This window comes from Scomber scombrus, chromosome 21 (assembly GCF_963691925.1).
Source record: "Scomber scombrus chromosome 21, fScoSco1.1, whole genome shotgun sequence".
Lineage (NCBI taxonomy): Eukaryota > Metazoa > Chordata > Actinopteri > Scombriformes > Scombridae > Scomber > Scomber scombrus.
The window spans coordinates 21,243,247-21,261,998 of NC_084990.1; the positions used below are offsets into that span (position 1 = coordinate 21,243,247).

Sequence of the window (18,752 nt, forward strand, 5' to 3'; positions counted from 1 at the left end):
TTACTCTATTTTATGACCAAAAAACCACAAATATTTTTTTTTCCAACTGGCATTGTATTGCGTATCATAGAGGGTTATGTTTCAGTCTCTGTCCTCTCTGGAGAAGAGCACGGCTGACACTGACAGACGATTAGAGTGCTTGTATAAATAAAAAACATCAACCTTGAGGATGTAAGAGGAGCTGCCAGACAGCCTGGTGTTCTTATGTTCCCTTCTCTGCAGTATCTGCTGAGTAAAAAGTACACACTGGATCTTTTAAAGAGCACACTGCAGTCTGTGTGGCCTCAAGCTCAGAACACTGGCCTCACTCCACATTACAAAAGCAGCAGCACTGATAGATAGTATATGCATGCAACTCACATTTACTCTCACCTGAGCCAACACATAAACACACTTCCCAGTACATTTTTGCACATCATCCTCCCCTAGTGAAGCTACAACAGCACAGTTAATCTCCTCTCCTCAGCCCTCCTCGCTTCTTTTTTTCTTTTTCTTTTTTCTTTCCCAGGACATCTGCCAAGGTTACAGAGATGGGAGGGGAGTGGAGAGGAGCTGACACACAGAGGAACAGAAGGAGGGGGGGGGGGGGGGGGGGGGAGTGAGCGGCATGCAGAATGCATGAGACACCAGAGAGGACAGGGAAGTCGACTCTGAGCTGAGCTGCTGCAGTTTTTACAGGAATAATTTGGATCCATCACATAGCAGGGACACCTTAGGCTACATCTTTGGACTGCAGGACTACAAATTCCTCAGCTGGCAGACTGCACCAGGAGTCAGCTGACGAGTGAAAAAAAAAACAAAGAAGCGAGGAAACAGTGTTGGAGAGATGAGGAGGAAGTAGAAGAGGAGGGTCCATGAGGCTCTTGAAGCAGCAGGAAAGCAGAGAGGGGGCTGGGCTTCTCTGATAATGCTTCTTGCCAATAAGGACTTTCGCAATGCTTACTTTGACGCTTACTTTGACCTGTGGACTTTAGACAGCTTTAGCTCGAGTTGCCTGCAAGAGAGGGACACAAAGCGCATGGTGACAGTGCAGTGAGGCAGTCGTCAGTTCACCAGCACAGGAGCTGACATGCAGAGTGTACCGGAGGAGTGGAGGGAAGGACGGGATGAGAGAGAGGGAGGAGGAGCAGGAGGAGGTGGAGAGGGGATGCATGCAAAGAATGGGGAGATGTTAGTCAAAAGGAGAGTGGATTCAGAAGAGATGAATGGAGGCTGGAAGAAGAAGAACGGGGTTGAAGAGGTGGAGGTCTCAGAGAAAGAGTCGCTGATGATGGAGCTGACCAGGATGGTGCAGAAGATGGTGAAAGAGAGCAGCTGGTGGGAGAGGAGGGGGATTGACTGCAGCATCCTGGCAGCAGCCTTCTTCTGTTTGCCACCCGGTAAGAGACTGCATGCTCTGTGAGGATCAATCAGAAAGTCCTTGAAGTTGTTAGTGAAGACAGAAGGATTAAGAATGACAGAAAGTTAAGATGATTATTTTGTACTTTTAAGATATTGTTTATGTGTTTACATCATTTTATCTTCTTGGTATTTGAACCAGTTACTCTGACAGATATGGAAACTTTTTCAAGCGATGACTGCAAACTTTATGCATGCATTTTTCCTCCACATTGCAGATATTTTTATAATGTAAGAAAACAAAACTTTCATCACAAGCACTTTTTTTTCTAGAGCTGCCTTTTTTATGGTTAAGACTGTAAGATGTCAGAAAAAAGTTTTTAAAAAAAAGAGTATTTACAGTAGCAGAGCAGGGGTCCAGGCATTATACACAAACTAAACTGATGAGGGGATGAGGTGCAGGTGGAACAGGAGATTAGGAAAGGAGCTGATTGCCTAGGAAAGACACAGGAAGGCCTAAGGAGACTGATGCAGGGCAGGTGTGGAGGGAAAGGTAGACTTTGGATACAGGGGGACATTTGATAAGCACATCTGAGAATATACATGAGTAAACTTAAATACAAAAGTACTCTATAACCTGCATAGTCTTATTTGTAATTTCACGATGATGCAGTTCTTCTAATATGGCACACAGAGGCTCTAAATGCAAATTATTCAAATCTACAGAAACAAATGTTAGTGTTGAGGATGAGTTAAATAGAGTACACTGTACAAACACCGGTCAGTATCTGGATAAGAAAATATGAATGTATACACAGGTGGACGTGCTGCATTTTCTAAGTCCTCAGTCCAGTTTAACAAACAGGGAAAAGGTCTGAGGGTATCTGGTGGACTGGTGGACTGGTGGAGGGACATAGAGCCAGAATGGGACAAAACCATGACACATGCAGAGCTCAAAGTGATGTCTTAAAATTGCAGACCAACAGTCCAAAACCCACATAAAAAGCAGAAAATCATCACATTTGAGAAACTGGAAACCAGAGAATATTTGTCTTCTTTGTTTCAAAAATGATGTCTAAACTATTTAATGTGTCACTTAATAACTTTCTTTCTGTTTCTGAAATCCAAAGGCAGCTCTTTCTCTGTGTCACCCCTCAGTCCAAAGCTGTCACTATGAGTTTAGACATTCACGGTATCCCATGGTTCCCTGCTATGTGGGTCACTGGTGGCCACCTACTGACCTCAATTAGAACTAATGCCTATTGTGCCTCTGGTCACTCGATCATTGGAGCTGACAACTGACTGGTTCAAGCTTGATAGTAATCTAAACTTGTAACAGCAGCTGCTCCTTTTATAATTGCTTATTTGTGAGTTTTGTCTTCTAATAATCCATGCAGTATACCCCTGACTGTAGCATTAGTTGATTTTTAAGTCCCAGAGTGGAGCTGAGGAGGCATGTGGCATTGTGTATCACCAAGCTTGTGACTTACCACCTCGAAATAAGCTGCTTTGAAATAGGAGGTGCAGTTTATTAGCACAGTTTTATTGGCTTAAGAAGAGAACATGTCATCTAAACCTCGGCTGTGAAAGCCAGCCAGAGACGCTGCACCACCAGCGGCCGGTTCATTCTAGTTAAAAAGTCCAGTGTGTTTTAAGAGTGCAGACACTGCTCAAATTTTGTGACTATGATTATAAAGATGTAATCAGATTTATAGGGATAGTTTCACAGTTTTTCTTAAACAAACAGTCAGGAGTCCATATGAACAGTGAACAAGGGTTTTTCTCGCTGTAATCATTCCTCCTCTTCACATTGGCTATAAAAAGATCCCCTTCAAATGTGCTTTCATTGTGAGTGATGGGGGGAAAAAATCCACAATGCATGTCCAAAATCCATTTAAAAGTGGATGTGATGTTTATTTGAGGCTTCATCAGTCTGAGTTAGTCATATCAAGTGGATATCTGCCATATTAACAATCTTTTTGGCATCAGATTCCCTCTTGAGCTATGGTGGAAGTATAGTAACAGAAAGAGGGACTTTGGCATTGAACATTGAAAGATCTCTACTTGATTCGACTCATTTGGATGGCTGACGCTTCACATTAGCTTTAGATAAACTTTTAAATACATTTCTGCACAGAAGGAGGACTGTGGATTTTGTCCTCCATCACTTACACTGTAAATGCATTATGAAGGGATCTTCTAATGGTCAGTATGAACAGGAGGAATGATTACAGCAAGAAAAAAATAGTTTTAATGTTAATTTGGGTGCCTGATTATAGTTTTAAGTCATTTTTATTATCAAACTGTATTAGTAAAAATGTTTGTGAATATTGGACTAAAAGATTACAAATAATGAGATATACTTTCTGCTTCACATGAATACCTAAAATAGATAATTAGAGTGTACAGTCTAGACCTTACCCTATGTGAAAAGTGCCTTAAGATAACTTTAGTTGTGATTTGGCACTATATACATTAAATTGAAGTGAATAATACACTGAGAAACTCGCCTGAATAACACAACACGACACAGAATCCATGCAGTGATGTAATCATGTGAGGAACCCCACGTGTGATGAAACACTGTCAGACACAGCAGCACAGTCGCCTCCAGTGGAGGATTAAGTTTCACTCTTTCACCTGATCTCCCTACCTGTCATGGTTGAAAGCCCCCCCCGTGTTGCTGCAACAGAATGAAGTAGTGGAAAGTAACTCAGTGCATTTAGTCAAGTACTGTAATGTACAATGTTCATGTACTTGACTTTATACTACTTGCTAGTTCATATTAAACTTTTACATGAAATAACATATTGATAAGATTATAAATTACACTGCATTGTTAAAAGTTAAACCAGTGGTTCCCAAACTTTTTGGCTTCTGTTTCAGATGTCTATGAATTGTTAGCACCAAAGAGACATTTCCCCTCATGTGGTTTGAATAATTGCCTGAGGCCCAAAGAGGTAAAAGTCTCCAATATTTCACAAAGGATTAAAGAGAAGGTCTGAAAAATTAATCCAGATTTATGTCATTTTTTTCTCCTTTCCTATCAAATCATCTCAAGACCCCAGAGATTTATCTAATGACCCTTTCAAAGCAGTTCAAACCAGCTCAAACCAGCTCTGCCTCGAGATGCTGCGACCGTAAAATGCTGACTTTACATGTAGCAACAGTCAAGATTTTCGATGAGCCGTAAATTGGGAACATGCTGCCTGTTACCAAGGTGTACTGTCATGCTAATTGTAAGATGAAGGTCCCGAAAATTCCTCTTCAAAGTCTTCTCCTTAAGATATACAGTATGTTACACCTGTCCCAGAGCTTCTGCCATCCCTGGAAACAGAGTCTCCTTCATGGTGGAAAATCTTTCAGTCATAGTTTAAGCTTCACCATGCTGCAGGCATGTTTAGTTAAACTTGTATTCACTGATCTTTTTTGGCCACTTAAAGGCAGCAGAACAAGCTACAATCACAACATTGATATTATAATTTCATCAAGGCTTTATGGGGAACTTTACAAATCCAGCAAACATGAAGCAACATTAGCATTTATTTGAAATTGTATTCATTGCCACATGATGATTTTCAGTCTCTTTTTTTTAGCTCTATCAACCACTGAGGACATTTTCTGGCTCTTAAGCCTCTAAATGCTTCACTTTATTCAGCAGATAGTCTCTAACTTTGTCTGCTCAGTCCTGGGCAGGTAGTATATCTCAGTGAGCTTAAAGAAGGCTCCATAGTGCTGGGGGGAACTGCAGGGTGTTGCAGTGATTAGCTCTCTGGTCATCACCGTGAGCGACATCTTTTAAATAGTCGTTTGATCCGTTGTTAACGTAAAAACATTCAGCAGCTTTAATATGTGCATGCTAACTTGGAACATGTTAAATGTGTAGATGTGCTACTTGTTTGCATGGCTACCAGAGTGACGCACCCTTTCCAAACATTAAGAGGAGAAAAAAAGTAGCTTATTGGACAAATGTTAACACTACAAACAAACCTGAGGGCTGATTTATGACTCAGTAACAGCTCAGAAGAATTCAAGTTACAAAGATATGACACTCAACCCAGTAACACTCATGTAAAATCCAAAACTGCACCTGTACAAAGAATGAACTCCTCTAGTGCTGAACTTTTACCTATTTTAAGCTTCTAACAATAGCTAAGTGCTCTGTCCATGTTTTATCTATCAAGCCATTTCAATTTATGGTGTGTGATGATCTCATGGGAGTGCTAATGTAGACTTTGAGTCTTGAGTCTGAGAACTGTGAGAGGTCAGTAAACACATCGATCAAGATCAGGGATTGAGCAATGACTTCGTAGATTATGGAATGAGGCAAACATGCAAGTATTGTGAATAAAAATATCTTTTGTCTTCAGAGTTTAGATGGAGGTCAAATGTCTGCATTCTGTGTTGCAGCCTTCCTGCTGTTGGCTTCCTCTCAGCTCCTGTGGTTTTTGGCGGGCATGCTGCTGATGGGCGTGGCTCACGCTGTCCTCACTATCAAGGGAACACATCTGGCCAGCCACGGGGCGCTGAGCGAGTCGCAGGCCTGGGCGAAGCTCTGGGCCGTCTTCTTCATCGAGGTAAAATGTTCAGATATAAACTGATCATGAACTTCCTGAGGCAAGGCTTATTTTTGAGTTGGTTATTATCTCATGCAGCTTTGTAAAAATACTGCTGTCAAAGTGACATTGAGCGAGGCACAGCATGAGGAACAACTTGATGAGCAAGATAAATAACACTCTTAGATAAGTGTGAAGCTACAGTTGGTGAAAGGTGAGTTTAGCTTAGCATAAAGACTGGAAGCAGCTAGCATGGCTCTGTCCAGTAGTAATAAAGTCTACCTTCAAGCACCACAAAACTGCAATGTAAAAAATTAAGGTTTTATGGGGGGTGTTAAGTGTCAGATTACTTCCTAATGATGATAACAAGACTCCAGGAAGTCCACCTGACACTCGGCCAAAAAATACTCCAGAGCAAATATAACCCTCCATAAAACCACAATTTACAAGTTTTACACTATAGTTTTTGTACAACAAACAAAATGTTCGTTGTACAAAATGTTCGTTGTACAAAATATATTTGAATATATTTGAGCTATGGATAAAACAAGACATTTGAGGACTTCACCTTGGGCTTTGGGAAACAGTGATTGACATGTTATGAAAATAGTAATTAGTTGCAGCCATACAGTGCAGTAATAAATTGTAAGTTTAACCAAATGCAACAAAGGAAATAAAAGTGCATTTAAGAAACCGATTAATCAAAGGCAGCTGAGTTTTCTAAGTTAGATTTGAAAGTGGCTAGACTCAGAGCACAATTAAGATAATCAGGAAGTTGATTCCTCCTGTGCATCTGCCAACGGACTGCTTTCATAAGACATAACCCTTACTGGGTTCATAACAAACAAATACATGTTAATATGTGAGCTTTTGATGTGTTAGTGGTGGATTTTATTTCTCCTTTTTCCAGTCTTTGTGCTGAACTAAGCTTTATTCATGTAAAAATCTGAGTGTGGTATCAGTCTTCTCATGGAAAGTGAATAACTGTATTTCCTGAAACCTAAAACTATTCCTTTAAATTTCAGCTGTTTCACTGAAGCTTATATATATCTGTGGTTGTACAAGGCAGGTGTCACAGTTTGTGATGCAGTGAAGCGTCATGTTTAACGAACATACCCTGCAAAAATAAAGTCATAATGGGATGAATGATTATCCTTCATGGATGTGTTTAAAGCTGCAAATCAGGTTGTTAAATGTGTGTTTCATGACCTATAATAACCTCAGAGCCCGAATAATCAAGCCAGTGAATTCTTAAATATCACAATTTATCATAAAACTGAGGTGAAGTCAGTTATAACCTTTATTCATTTTCCTTCCTGCTAATTCTCACTTATTTTTTTATGTGTTGCATCATGGTTTTGTTTGTTCATAAACATGCCCATCTGTCCTTCACCCGCTCAGATTTGTGGCTCGTTCTCAGCGCGAGCCGGTGTGCAAGGCCACATTAAGATGCATCATGCTCATACTAATGTCATTGGACTGGGTGACTCCAGCGTATGGAAGGTCCCCTTCCTGCCTCGCTCTGTCTACCTGTTCATAGCTCCCCTGGCTGTGCCTATCATCACACCACTTGTTGCATTAGGTAAGAGGTGCTAAAAGACCAACGGGGAACAAGTGCTTCTAGCGTTTGTTATTAAAATATTTCAGCATTAAATGTGATTATCAACATAAAGTCGAGATAGATTTTCACCTCCTGATCCTGTTCAAATTCCCACCTTTACTGCGTCTCCGCCACTGAGGTGTGAGTTTATTCTCATAGCCGTGACGGTTTCTGCCTCTCTGATTTTGCAGCTCATCTCAAAGGACACTCTCTGGCTCATGTCGTTCGGACCGTTCTGATGATCACGCTGGGCCTGTACTCGCAGTACTGGCTGCTGATCAACGTCTCCGGGTTCAACTCGCCTCTCGGTGCTTTGCTTTGCATGCTCATCTGCAGAAACATGTTCTCTGTGCCGTACATCCACGTCAACATATTCCAGGTGAGAAATACTAGCAGCGTGTTCCTTGAAGGGGCCATATTATGCTTTTTCTGGTTTTCTGTTATTTATATACAGTGGCAAGAAAAAGTATGTCAACCATTTGGGAAATACCTAGTTTTCTGCATTAATTGGTCATAAAATGTGATCCAATCTACATCTTGGATTTAATAACTGGTCGAACCAAAGGATTCACATACTTTTTCTCGCCTGTACTGTTATAATGTCAAATATTAAACATGGTCAAAGTTCGAAAATGTGAGGTTAACGTAAATAGAAATCAAAACTCAGGGTTTCAACCTGCTGTGAACGCTTTGTTTGTAAAGTTTTATTCTATCTTGCCAACAAGCGTATGTCCATAAACGGCCTTCGGTTCCATAGCCTTGGTTGCTAAGGCTGTTGCTAAGGTTGTTCAATTGGTTGTTCACATTTTCCACTCTCAGATTTCAGATTGGATTTTGGCTCGAACGTTTACTACGTATTTGAGGAGGATATATATTGAAGCTTCCTGAAGTTGGCCAATGAGAACAGAGTGGGCTAATTGGGAGGGCTAAAATGGCCTGTTTCAGACAGAGGCTGAACTGAGGGGCTGCGTAAAGAGCCAGTATAAGATATAGAAGGAGGTTTTTTTTTTTACTGTTAGGCATAGCAGAGCAGGTACACGCAATTGCAACAGATAGCAAGAATTGAAGAATCAATATTTATTTACTCAGCTACTAAGCAACACTGAACAATACTGAACAAAGGGTCCAACAACACTTAACTGAAAACCAGGGCTTAAATACAGACTAAACTGATGAGGGGATGAGGTGCAGGTGGAACAGGAAGACAGCAAAGGAGCTGATAGGCTGGCAGATGACCAAAACTTTATGAGGGCAGCCTGGAAGTTGAACAGATGGACGTAGTCACTCTGGAAGGCGTCTAGGAAGCAGGAATGATGGCCAGTGTCGCTCCGGGGAAGGGCGACCTGGAGGACGACCAGAGGTGTGGTCTGTCACTCAGTCAAGTTAAACAAACAGGGAAAGAGTCTGAAGACATCTGGCGGACTGGTACAGAACCATGAAATATGCAGAGTCCAAAGTAACATCTTGCAAAGATATTGTAATAGAGTCTGTGAATATCGAGAATATAGACCTGGAAAAGTACCACTTAAAAATACAATAGGATTAACACATTTTTTGAATTTTAACATGCTGCCACTTACATTTACATTTTCATGTAAAATGGTTAAACGTTATTCTTTATTTATAAATTCTTCATTCTTTCTTTGGATCCTCATTAGTGTCATAAAAAAATTAACAAACAGCAATTTGAAGTCACATTGTTTATAACCCAATAAAACAAGAAAAAGCAAAATAAACCAATTATATAGGTCAGAAAATAAGTGAAATTTTAAAATGTAGAGTGCGATAGCAACATCCACTGTATGTGGTAAGTGTTTACTAAATGAACCTTTTGGTGAGATTCTTTCCCCAATTCCTGATTTTAATGTCAAAATTTGACACTAAAAGAAGATCGATACTGCTCTCATGTCTGATACCTTCAGTATGAAACTACAACCAGCAGCTGGTAAAGACTGGAAATAGCCAGTCTTCCTACACTTTAAACCGAAGAGTAAAATGACAAGTTGTAGTTTAAAGTACACTAACCATAGATCACCTATCAGTAAAAGATAACATTACACTAAACAAGTTCATATCTGAGATCTGGAAAAGTCAGGTTGGAAACAAGGTTAGCTGCACTTATCTGGGAGTCACATGGTGAAATTATCACCCAAAGAGTTCGTTGTGAACATCCAACACAGTCTACATAATATCTGGTTTAACTTTGACCTTCTTTACTTACTGCAGGTCTGCACAAAGTTTGCATGAACAGTGAGAGATTTTTACAGATATTACAGTCACGCTCATTTTTTACAGCTAAACTAACAGTAAAAATAAGTAAATACATGTAAATCTAACGTGTCTGATTCAGTGACTGCTTGTGTTTCTTTGTTATAGAGATTTCACTTGGCTACCATGGTCTTATTTTGGTATTAAATAATATTAACAAAACTAATAAGAAATGATTGATAGAACTATGAAAGTAGAGTTTAATGTTTTAAAATCAGAATTATAGTTTAGTCTAGTAATAAAAACACAATTTATCACAAGTAGGGGAGAAATTAACTAAATAATAACAAAATACTACTGATCAATTTGGAAAGAAGGTGAAGATTGGGTGATGTAAGATTATAATAATGTATTATAAGATTACCTCAATTTAATGATGTAAGAAATGTTGTTGCTTGATTTTAAGAAAATACAGAACCAGTGAAAAGTTCTGGAAAAATATTTCTTCATTGAAGTGAATGGGAAGGCATGTTTAAACTTTTGACTGGCATTGTTCAGAAATAAGGCACACGTCTTATAGATTTAATTAATACTTTACTGCCGGTATAATTTCCTGCCAGACGATGATGAGAGCACCTCTTGTTTCACTGCCTTTTGAGAAGCTCAGTTTCAATGCAGCATTGTGTTCAGATAAACCAAACCAGTCAGTACTTTACAGGGATAAAAAGGAACAATTCATGCATGAGTCTCCCAGATGGAGTCATTGTGCATTGTTCAGATCAAACAGTGTGAAGGTGGATTAGAAGTCGCAGGTTTTTGATGTGAAGTCAAGAGTCAAACAGGGGGAAATGTTTGTTCTCTCCGGGGGTTTGAACTGAGAACCTGCTCACTCCTGTCCCTGTGCTGTTGTTGGCCATTGTCCCGTCTTTCCCTCCTGAACTCTCACCTATAATTTCTAGGTGAGGATGATCTTTGCTTTGGTTTCTTTTGAAAGCATTGTGTAATAAAACCATTCTCTCTTACACATGTTTTCAACATTTAAATTGTTTAAAAGGTAAATTATTTTATATATAGAGATATCTTTTCCTGTTTACATAAGCAATGGTGGCAGTTTTTTTGTCTATCTGTGTCAAACAAACATTGAAGTTCAGGGAACTGAAATCGTGTCCTCGTCCCTCTAGGAAAAGGGAACAATGAACCTGAAAGTTCAGTGTGTGTCATTTGGTTCATGATAATTCGGCAAATTTGTTTTGAAGTCTGCGTCAATAAATCACTTTCTCTGATATGATAACAGCCGAATGTTATCCTGAGGCCATGTCTTTTAGAGACATCCTGTTTCAAAACAAAGATTATATTTTATGTTATCAAAACGCTACAGACGTATTTAACATACTGCACACATTGGGTCAGGTAGTATTTAGGAGTACTTGTCGGTATGAGGCTGAACTACCATGTAGTAGAAGGCTGTGTTAAAGGTTACTATGCAGTAGGCAGATGTTTTCTAAAAAGCTACTGTACACTACCTACTCAGCACCAAACAGCAAACAGGCACAGTTAGCTGGTGAACATAGTGGGGCTTTTAGCAGCTGATAATGTGGGTCACAGCAGCAGGGCCTTTGGGTGCTCAGACAGGGAGACAAGGAAAACATTGACTGGCTCCTCACTGGCACATTTTGTTTGCAGACACATTTAGGGTTTCTGATAAACTGTCATCAACCTTCACCTAACATTTAATTAAAAAGGCTGTAATGTATATTTTTATAACAGTGTGTGATTTGTCAGTGTGTAATGTGTTGTTATCAGCGACTCTGCAGCTCCCCTCAGCTTTATGGAGCTTAATAGCGAGTTTCAGCTCATTGTTTGGATGTACGGCTGCAAATGTACTGTTTTGGTTCACTCTCAGAGCTCTCATAGAAGCCACAGAGGGCAGCTGTTTGCAGAGAACCTAGTGGAGCATTTAGCAGCTAAAGAGACAGATATTTTCCTCAGGAGTTGGTAGAGAGCAGAAACAGAGCTAAAAGAGAGTGAATATTGGACTTACATTCACCAGGTGGACAGAAACATAGTCAAAATGAATGATAATGGATGTGGAAAATAAGCAGCATATCAACTTCAAAGGTGATGATATGTTAGTGTTTTGTCACTACTTGGGCTGAAAACAAGTGGCAAAAATTAATCAGTCAATGCAGGTTTAAGCTCTGTTTAATTTGTTTCCATAATTATAGTAGTGTCCTAAAACATTTGACAAATCCTGTAGTTAATATGTTGTTTGTTTAAGTGCAAAGTACAAACCACATAACCTCCCATAAAAGCACAGCAAGTCTGTTTTTGCACAGATTAAACAAACAAGAAACAATGTTCATTAATGAGCTTTAGAGGTACTGATAGGCAGATCTTTAATATTGAACATGTTAGGAGCAGCAGAGCAATTGTGCCCAAATGCAGGAAACAGCAGGCAGTAAAGAACTGAAGAATCCATATTTATTAGCTGAACTCAGGACCCTGAACGTATGAGCATGGCCCAAAGCAAACCTGAACAACAACACTAAGCTGAAGACCAAGCCTTAAATACAAACTTAACTGATGAGGAGATAAAGTGCAAATGGAACAGGCAATCAGGGCAGGTGTGGAGGGAAGTGTAAATACCATAAATGCAAATTATTTGAATCTACAGACACAAAAGCTAACAAACTCCTGTTTCATTATGTGTTGAGGATGATTTTAATAGATTCCAGCCATTGAACAAACACCTGTCGACCTGGTGCATGAGAACGTCTGCTAAATGCCCTGAATTTAAACACGTGGGATGAGCTGCCTGGTGTTTGACATCTAACTTGGGTGTGTCAGACTGCTCGGTGATATTTCACAACTGGTGTGAAAGCCAGTTCAAGTCCAGTTCAACAAACAGGGAAAAAGTCTGAGGGCATTTGGTAGACTGGTGAAGGCACGTTGAGCCAGACTGGGACAGAAGCATGACACGAACATGAGAGCGGTATCAATCATCGAGTCTTTTTAGTGTATTAAAGTAAAAAAACAATGCTGTGATTTTGCATATTAAAGCCCTATGATAAAAAAGTTAATTCTTGGAGTACCCTCGTAGCTGAGTGGTTACAGCGCATGCTATATACCTGCAACGCCCCTTGTTTGAGTCAAGGGACTTTTGTTGCATGTCAAACCCATTTCTCTCTCCCCTTGTTTTCTGTCAGCTAGTCTGCCACCAACTATTCAATAAAGGCAAAAAAACCCAAAAAAATAATATTAAAAAATGTCCATTCAGTAGCCAGACTGCAGCTTTCGGTCATATCACATTATCTTCGTCAGTAGATGGAGCGTTCCTCAATTGCCATGCAAATGTAGATGCTCAAATTTCCATTTATTTGAGTAATTTATGAACTTCTAACTTGTCCATGTTAGCTTAAAAAGCTGTAGCTTCTACTGAAGATCACGTGATACAATTTAAAAGCTCCAGAACAGCCACTCAATGGACCTTTTGTTGAGACTGTCTTCTCCAAATTTTAATTTATTTGAATAATTTATGAACTTCTTGTTCACGTTAGCTTAAAAAGCTGTAGCTTCTACTGAAGATCATGTGACACCATTTAAAAGCTCCATAACAGCCACTCAATGGACCTTTTGCTGAGACTGTCTTCTCCAATTATGTCATGCTTTCAAAAACATCTTCCATAAACTGAGGAAACAAGAAAGTAAACATTTTTTCAAACTTGTCAAACTTCATATATGGGTCAGCATCCAGCATCTCATCACTGGTACCATTTTAAATAAATTATACACTAAACTTGTAAAAACTGTGTCTGATCGGCAGCACATTGGCCTCCCCATGTTCTCCCCGACCGGCCGACCAAAGAGGATCTACCAGATGACCCACGGAGTCCTGAACCTGCCGCGTAACCCTGTGCTGGACTGGGTCTTTGGACACTCGCTTATCAACTGCCACGTTGAGCACCATCTATTCCCCTTCCTGTCTGATTACATGTGTCTAAAGGTAGGAAACAACAAAACCCCAAATCATTATTATATTATCAGCTTCCACACTGTGCTTGAACTTAATGTGTCACTGGATTGATTTTCACTGTAAAAAAAAAAAACAAACAAACATTCATACATACATAAAATTACCCTTTCAAAGTCAGAGTGAAAACAGATCTCTACAAACTGATCTAAATGAATTATGAGTATTAAATATGTCATCTGTTTTAAAAGTAAGTGGTTACTAAGGCTGTGAAGCCATATAGTGGGGTTGAAGTAGCTTTAAAGTAGCTTAAAATGGAAATTAAGTTATGTACAAAATTCCTCAAAATTGTAATTAAATTCAGTACTTGAGTAAATCTACTTTGTTCCACCACTGTAAAAGGAGATTGCTTTATGAGTTTTACATTATTACTGCATTTATGAGGTAATCAATCATGTTTTTTTTTATTAGTGGTATGGAATAAAGTAATTAAACAGTAACTATGGCATGGCATTATGGCAGCAATATTTTGTAATGCCTAAAACCTGTATGTATAAAAATGTAATTTCCTGCAGTAATAATAACTTGTTCATTATGCAAACGTATTGTACCAAGCAACTGTTAAACACTGTAAATTTACATTATGGCACACATGGTACATTTTAATGTTCTTCTTAGCATATTTAGAGAACAAATAGTACCTGAGATATATATGGATGTAAATAAACCATATACTGTATATATTATGTTAACTACTTGTTTATGCTGATTAGAGTATACAAACAGCTTTTACATCACTATATTAATTTCATGTCATATTTTATACAGTAATTACTGTATTATTATCTGGAAATATGTTAAATTTGCAGTATTTAATTGACTATTTTAGTTATTTTATGGTAATAACAATTTTTTTGTAATAATTAAATAAACAGTGTGTTGGATTTAGTGACATCTAGTGGTGAGGCTGCAGATTGCAACCAACTTAATATGCCCGCTCCCTTTGTAGACATAAAAGGCTCATTCTAAGGTAATTAAAATACAACAATTATTATTTTCAGGTGATTATACACTAATCAAAACATACTTATGAATATTATTTTCCATTTCCTGCCAATTTAGCGGTGTAAATCTTACACACTGGTCCTTTAAAAGCCAATAGTGCAGATCTCACGTCATAGCTGCTGTCATTATTCTGTATCTTTTGTTAATTTTGTCTGACAGTGTCGTGATTGTAAAATAATAATAATAATAATCTGAAGCTCAGCAGGTTGGTAATGACTGCCATTTAACACATTTCATAGTTGTTATACAGGAACAACTATAGGCTGCATTAAAACACAGTAAGGTGACCACAGAGAGCACTATGACGCAGTTTAGCAGCCTCTGTTTATTACGTACATTTCAAACAAGAAGTCTGTGTTTTTATACACTAGAGGCAATGAGTTTAAAACAAATGGACATTTACCAGATGGAAAGGGTCTAACTAATGATGCTGTGGCTTTACATCATTGGAAATGTAAGATCCTTGACTCAAACTGGGAACAGAACTACAACAACAACTGTGTCTCTCTTCCTCTCCAGGTGAAGCCCGTTGTGTCCAAATATCTGACCGAAAGGAAGCTTCCATATCAGGAGGACAGCTACTTCTCCCGCCTGAGCGTTTTCTTCCACAAATACCAGGAGCTGATGGTGTTTGCACCAGCGATCACAGAGCTGGTGGGAGTGCAGTGATGATGCAGCAAAAGAGAAAAAACTATTTCCCCACTAATGCTGCTTTTAAGACTGCTGCTGCTCTAAAAGCACAAGCTCCAGTGTTTTAAGTGCATTTCTGCTGACGTGTTACAACCTCCGCAGTCCCGGTTTGAACAGCCTCATACAGATAGAATAGTAGTAGAGATAAATAAATCATTAATATATTGACAATTAAATAATAATGTAACTTGATATTAGAAGCTAAGTAACATGACATCCTAATATTTTATTTTTCTATACTTTCATAGGTCTTTTAATAAGTAGCACAAAGGTAAGCGCTCAACCAAAACTGACTTGATTGTATTTAAAGTCACATTAAGAGATTAATCACAGCTCTTGAACTGACCTTAGGTCAGTCTTAAAAGCACATTTTAACTTTAGTCAGGTTCTTTTTCAGATATCACTAAACCTAAGAGTGCCGGCTCTTGATTACCGGTCTCACATCCAGGTACCAACCGGCTTTGTTAACTCTGGGACAACCAATTATTGTACATTCCCGCTGTGAGATGATGAAATGAATGACTCAGTAAGGTAAAAGCTGCTATAAACAAGCACAACATTAGAATATGCAGTAAGTACACATGACATTAGCTGTTTTCACTGCAACTTTATTGTAAACAATTTAACATGCTACTGTGGGCCGTAACCAGCGGCCAAAATAATAGACCTGCCAGAAGTTTTGCACTAGCCGCAATCCTAACCCTTGCTTTGCCTCCCACATACTAACTCATGGAGGAAGGAGTAAGAACAAGACCCTCCCCACCCCCCATCCAATTATACGTGTCCTATCTCTCACCGATCACTGTTAGAGGTAGTTGTAATGGCTGACAGGCTTTGTAGTGTCTAAGCTGGCAACATGTTCACTGACACTCTGGAAATGTCAGTACTTCAACTCAACTCCTTCTGTCAGCACTGACATGAACACAGTCTGTACAATATTATAAATGTATGAATGTATATACTGAACATTTAATAGGTTTAAATACAGGCTTCATATTTTTTAAATGTTTTTTTTAACACTTATAGTGATGCTGCAGATAGATTAGTTTCACATTTACAAGCAGATACAAGGAGATGTTCCACAATATCATGATAGCTCATGTATGGACATTTCCAGTATTTAGATATAAAACCAGTAAAATGACTGCTTTGTGGTGAATTTTTATGCACTCATCCTCCTTTTGCATTTCCAAAACTTTTTTATTACACGCTACACATATAGACATGGAGTGCAGTGATTAATGGCAGCTAGTCACAGTGATAATACAGATTACACAAGGTTACCTCCTCTCACAGATGGTGAGAAAATGACGGACCGAGCAGGAGAAACACTGCTGAGCAGCAGCAAATCCAAAAGCTAGAAACTTTTTGGCTCATGCTCCTCGTTTGATTAAATAGGCGACAGTCTTGATTTCTGGAATACAGTTCCATGGTTAATACAGGACAAGTGTTATTAGGGCTGGGTATCATTAAAAATATTATACTAGTACCAATCCAAGTACCCTTAAAGTGACACCGATACCAACTGAGTACTTCATTCAACATCCATCATGTGAATAGAACCACATCTAAATGATTAGATTTTTTACACAAATGCATTTTGAAAGTCTTCAAATTATGAATATTCATTAATCGAAGAACACTTGCGTTGATTGGCTGTGAGCAAGTCCGTACAAATAGTCATATTGTCTCTGGGTGCAAAAAGGATCGATTGTATCGTTTGACGGGAGACGTTTCAGTACTACTTGGTATCGATTTATTTTCGTCAATACCTTGAATCTATCGAGTACCGATACTCAGCCAAGTGTTACTGATCATCCACAAAGGATCATAAAAGAGACTTTTCACACCTGTTTGTCAAAATGTAACAATGTGATGTATTTGCCACCTGTACGCACCAAATTACCAAGCACTGATCACAGAGTCTGACCAATGTTAGCAAGACCATCCATAAACATGTTGTAACAATGAGCTGTCTTACCTGTAAACTCACTACTTTGTTTTTATATGATTGTCTGTTGATTGATGAAATCATCTGTTTGTCTTTCATTTTCTTTATATTTTCATTTTCTTTTTATTATAATTCATATTGTATTTAACAGTTTTGTTCATTTCTTATCAGATTATTTTAATTACAAGTTTCCGACTTGTAAATGGCGTTCACATTAACCTCAACGTCTTGATTACGTTTGGGAATGTGATTTCTCTGAAAGCTCTGACATAGCCGACTGCTGTGTAAAAAATAAAATACAAAATGTAAATGTAATCTAAAATCAGCTGACAATTAACCACTTTATATAAATATAAATCATATGCTAACAACTAATTATGCACTCTGAGCTTGATTATTTGTGCAGCTTATGGCACAAAAACAGTTCTTCATGCTTCTCTCTGAAGCTTTCGCTCATCCTGAACTTGATTTGTAAGTCCCCCCACTTCCTCTCCTCTCCTCTCCACCAATGCAAAACCAACGATCCAGGGTTACCCCAGAGTTAGCCGACTAACCCGATGAATTCTACTTTGTGCGACCGGCCCTTGTTATGGTGTTGTTTATGTTGTTTATGTTGTTTTCTATATAACCTCAGCTCAAAGGCACATTGATCAATGCACTACAGTTTAAGTACATGAGGAGGCAGATTTCAGTGGATCTGTGGATTTTTTTTCTATTACATTTTTTCAAGAATTAAGCAATGTTTTATTGCCTTTACTGTCTGATTGTCTTCTATTCCTGTATTCAAACATATATGCTGCCTATGTTAAGTTGCTCTTAAAGTGACATTAATATATAATAAATTATACACACATAGCCTACAATAAAACTATCCATAATTTATTTGAGACCTGGTTCCACGTTTAACTGCTACAGTATAATTTAAATGTTGGGGTTAAATTAAAAAACATATTGATTTACTTACAAACAAGCTGTTTATCAACTTTATTTTTTGACTTTAACCTGTGTCCATTACTTCTTTCGGCCACTTGGGGGAAGCAGAACACGCTGTAAATACTGTAAAATGGACAGAATGACATCACACATGAATATAAAGATTTTTGTAAAAGAATGAACGTTGTGACTGGAAAGTTTGTTGTTGGCTGCCAATTGATCCCCCCTCCCTCCCATATATGGTATTACCCTGAACCCTGAAATGATTACTTGACTGAAAGGAAATTAATTAGAAACTGTTTTGATTACTGATTAATTGTTTAAGACTTTTTTTTCATGCAAAAATTCTCAGGTACTAGCTTCTCAAATATAAATATTTGCTAGTTTTTACAGTTTTCCATGATCGTAAACTCAACATCTTTGCAGTTCTGACTGTTAATT

The 18,752-nt window shown here is 38.5% G+C and overlaps 1 protein-coding gene across 2 annotated transcripts; it reads left to right on the forward strand.

Annotated features, from left to right (window-relative positions):
- Window positions 1-642: 642 nt before the first annotated feature.
- fads6 (fatty acid desaturase 6) lies at window positions 643-18,481 on the forward strand. Of its 2 annotated transcripts, XR_009927631.1 has the most exons (7): window positions 643-1,379; window positions 5,749-5,915; window positions 7,296-7,476; window positions 7,686-7,873; window positions 13,526-13,705; window positions 15,257-17,191; window positions 17,265-18,481. XR_009927631.1 is itself a non-coding variant. In XM_062442478.1 (6 exons), the coding sequence occupies exons 1-6, from the start codon at window positions 1,070-1,072 to the stop codon at window positions 15,404-15,406; spliced, it is 1,176 nt and encodes a 391-aa protein (XP_062298462.1). In that variant the 5' UTR covers window positions 643-1,069; the 3' UTR covers window positions 15,407-18,480. The 2 variants fall into 2 exon arrangements, 1 of the variants encoding a protein (XP_062298462.1); XM_062442478.1 differs by having other exon boundaries at window positions 15,257-18,480.
- The last annotated feature ends 271 nt before the right edge of the window (window positions 18,482-18,752 follow it).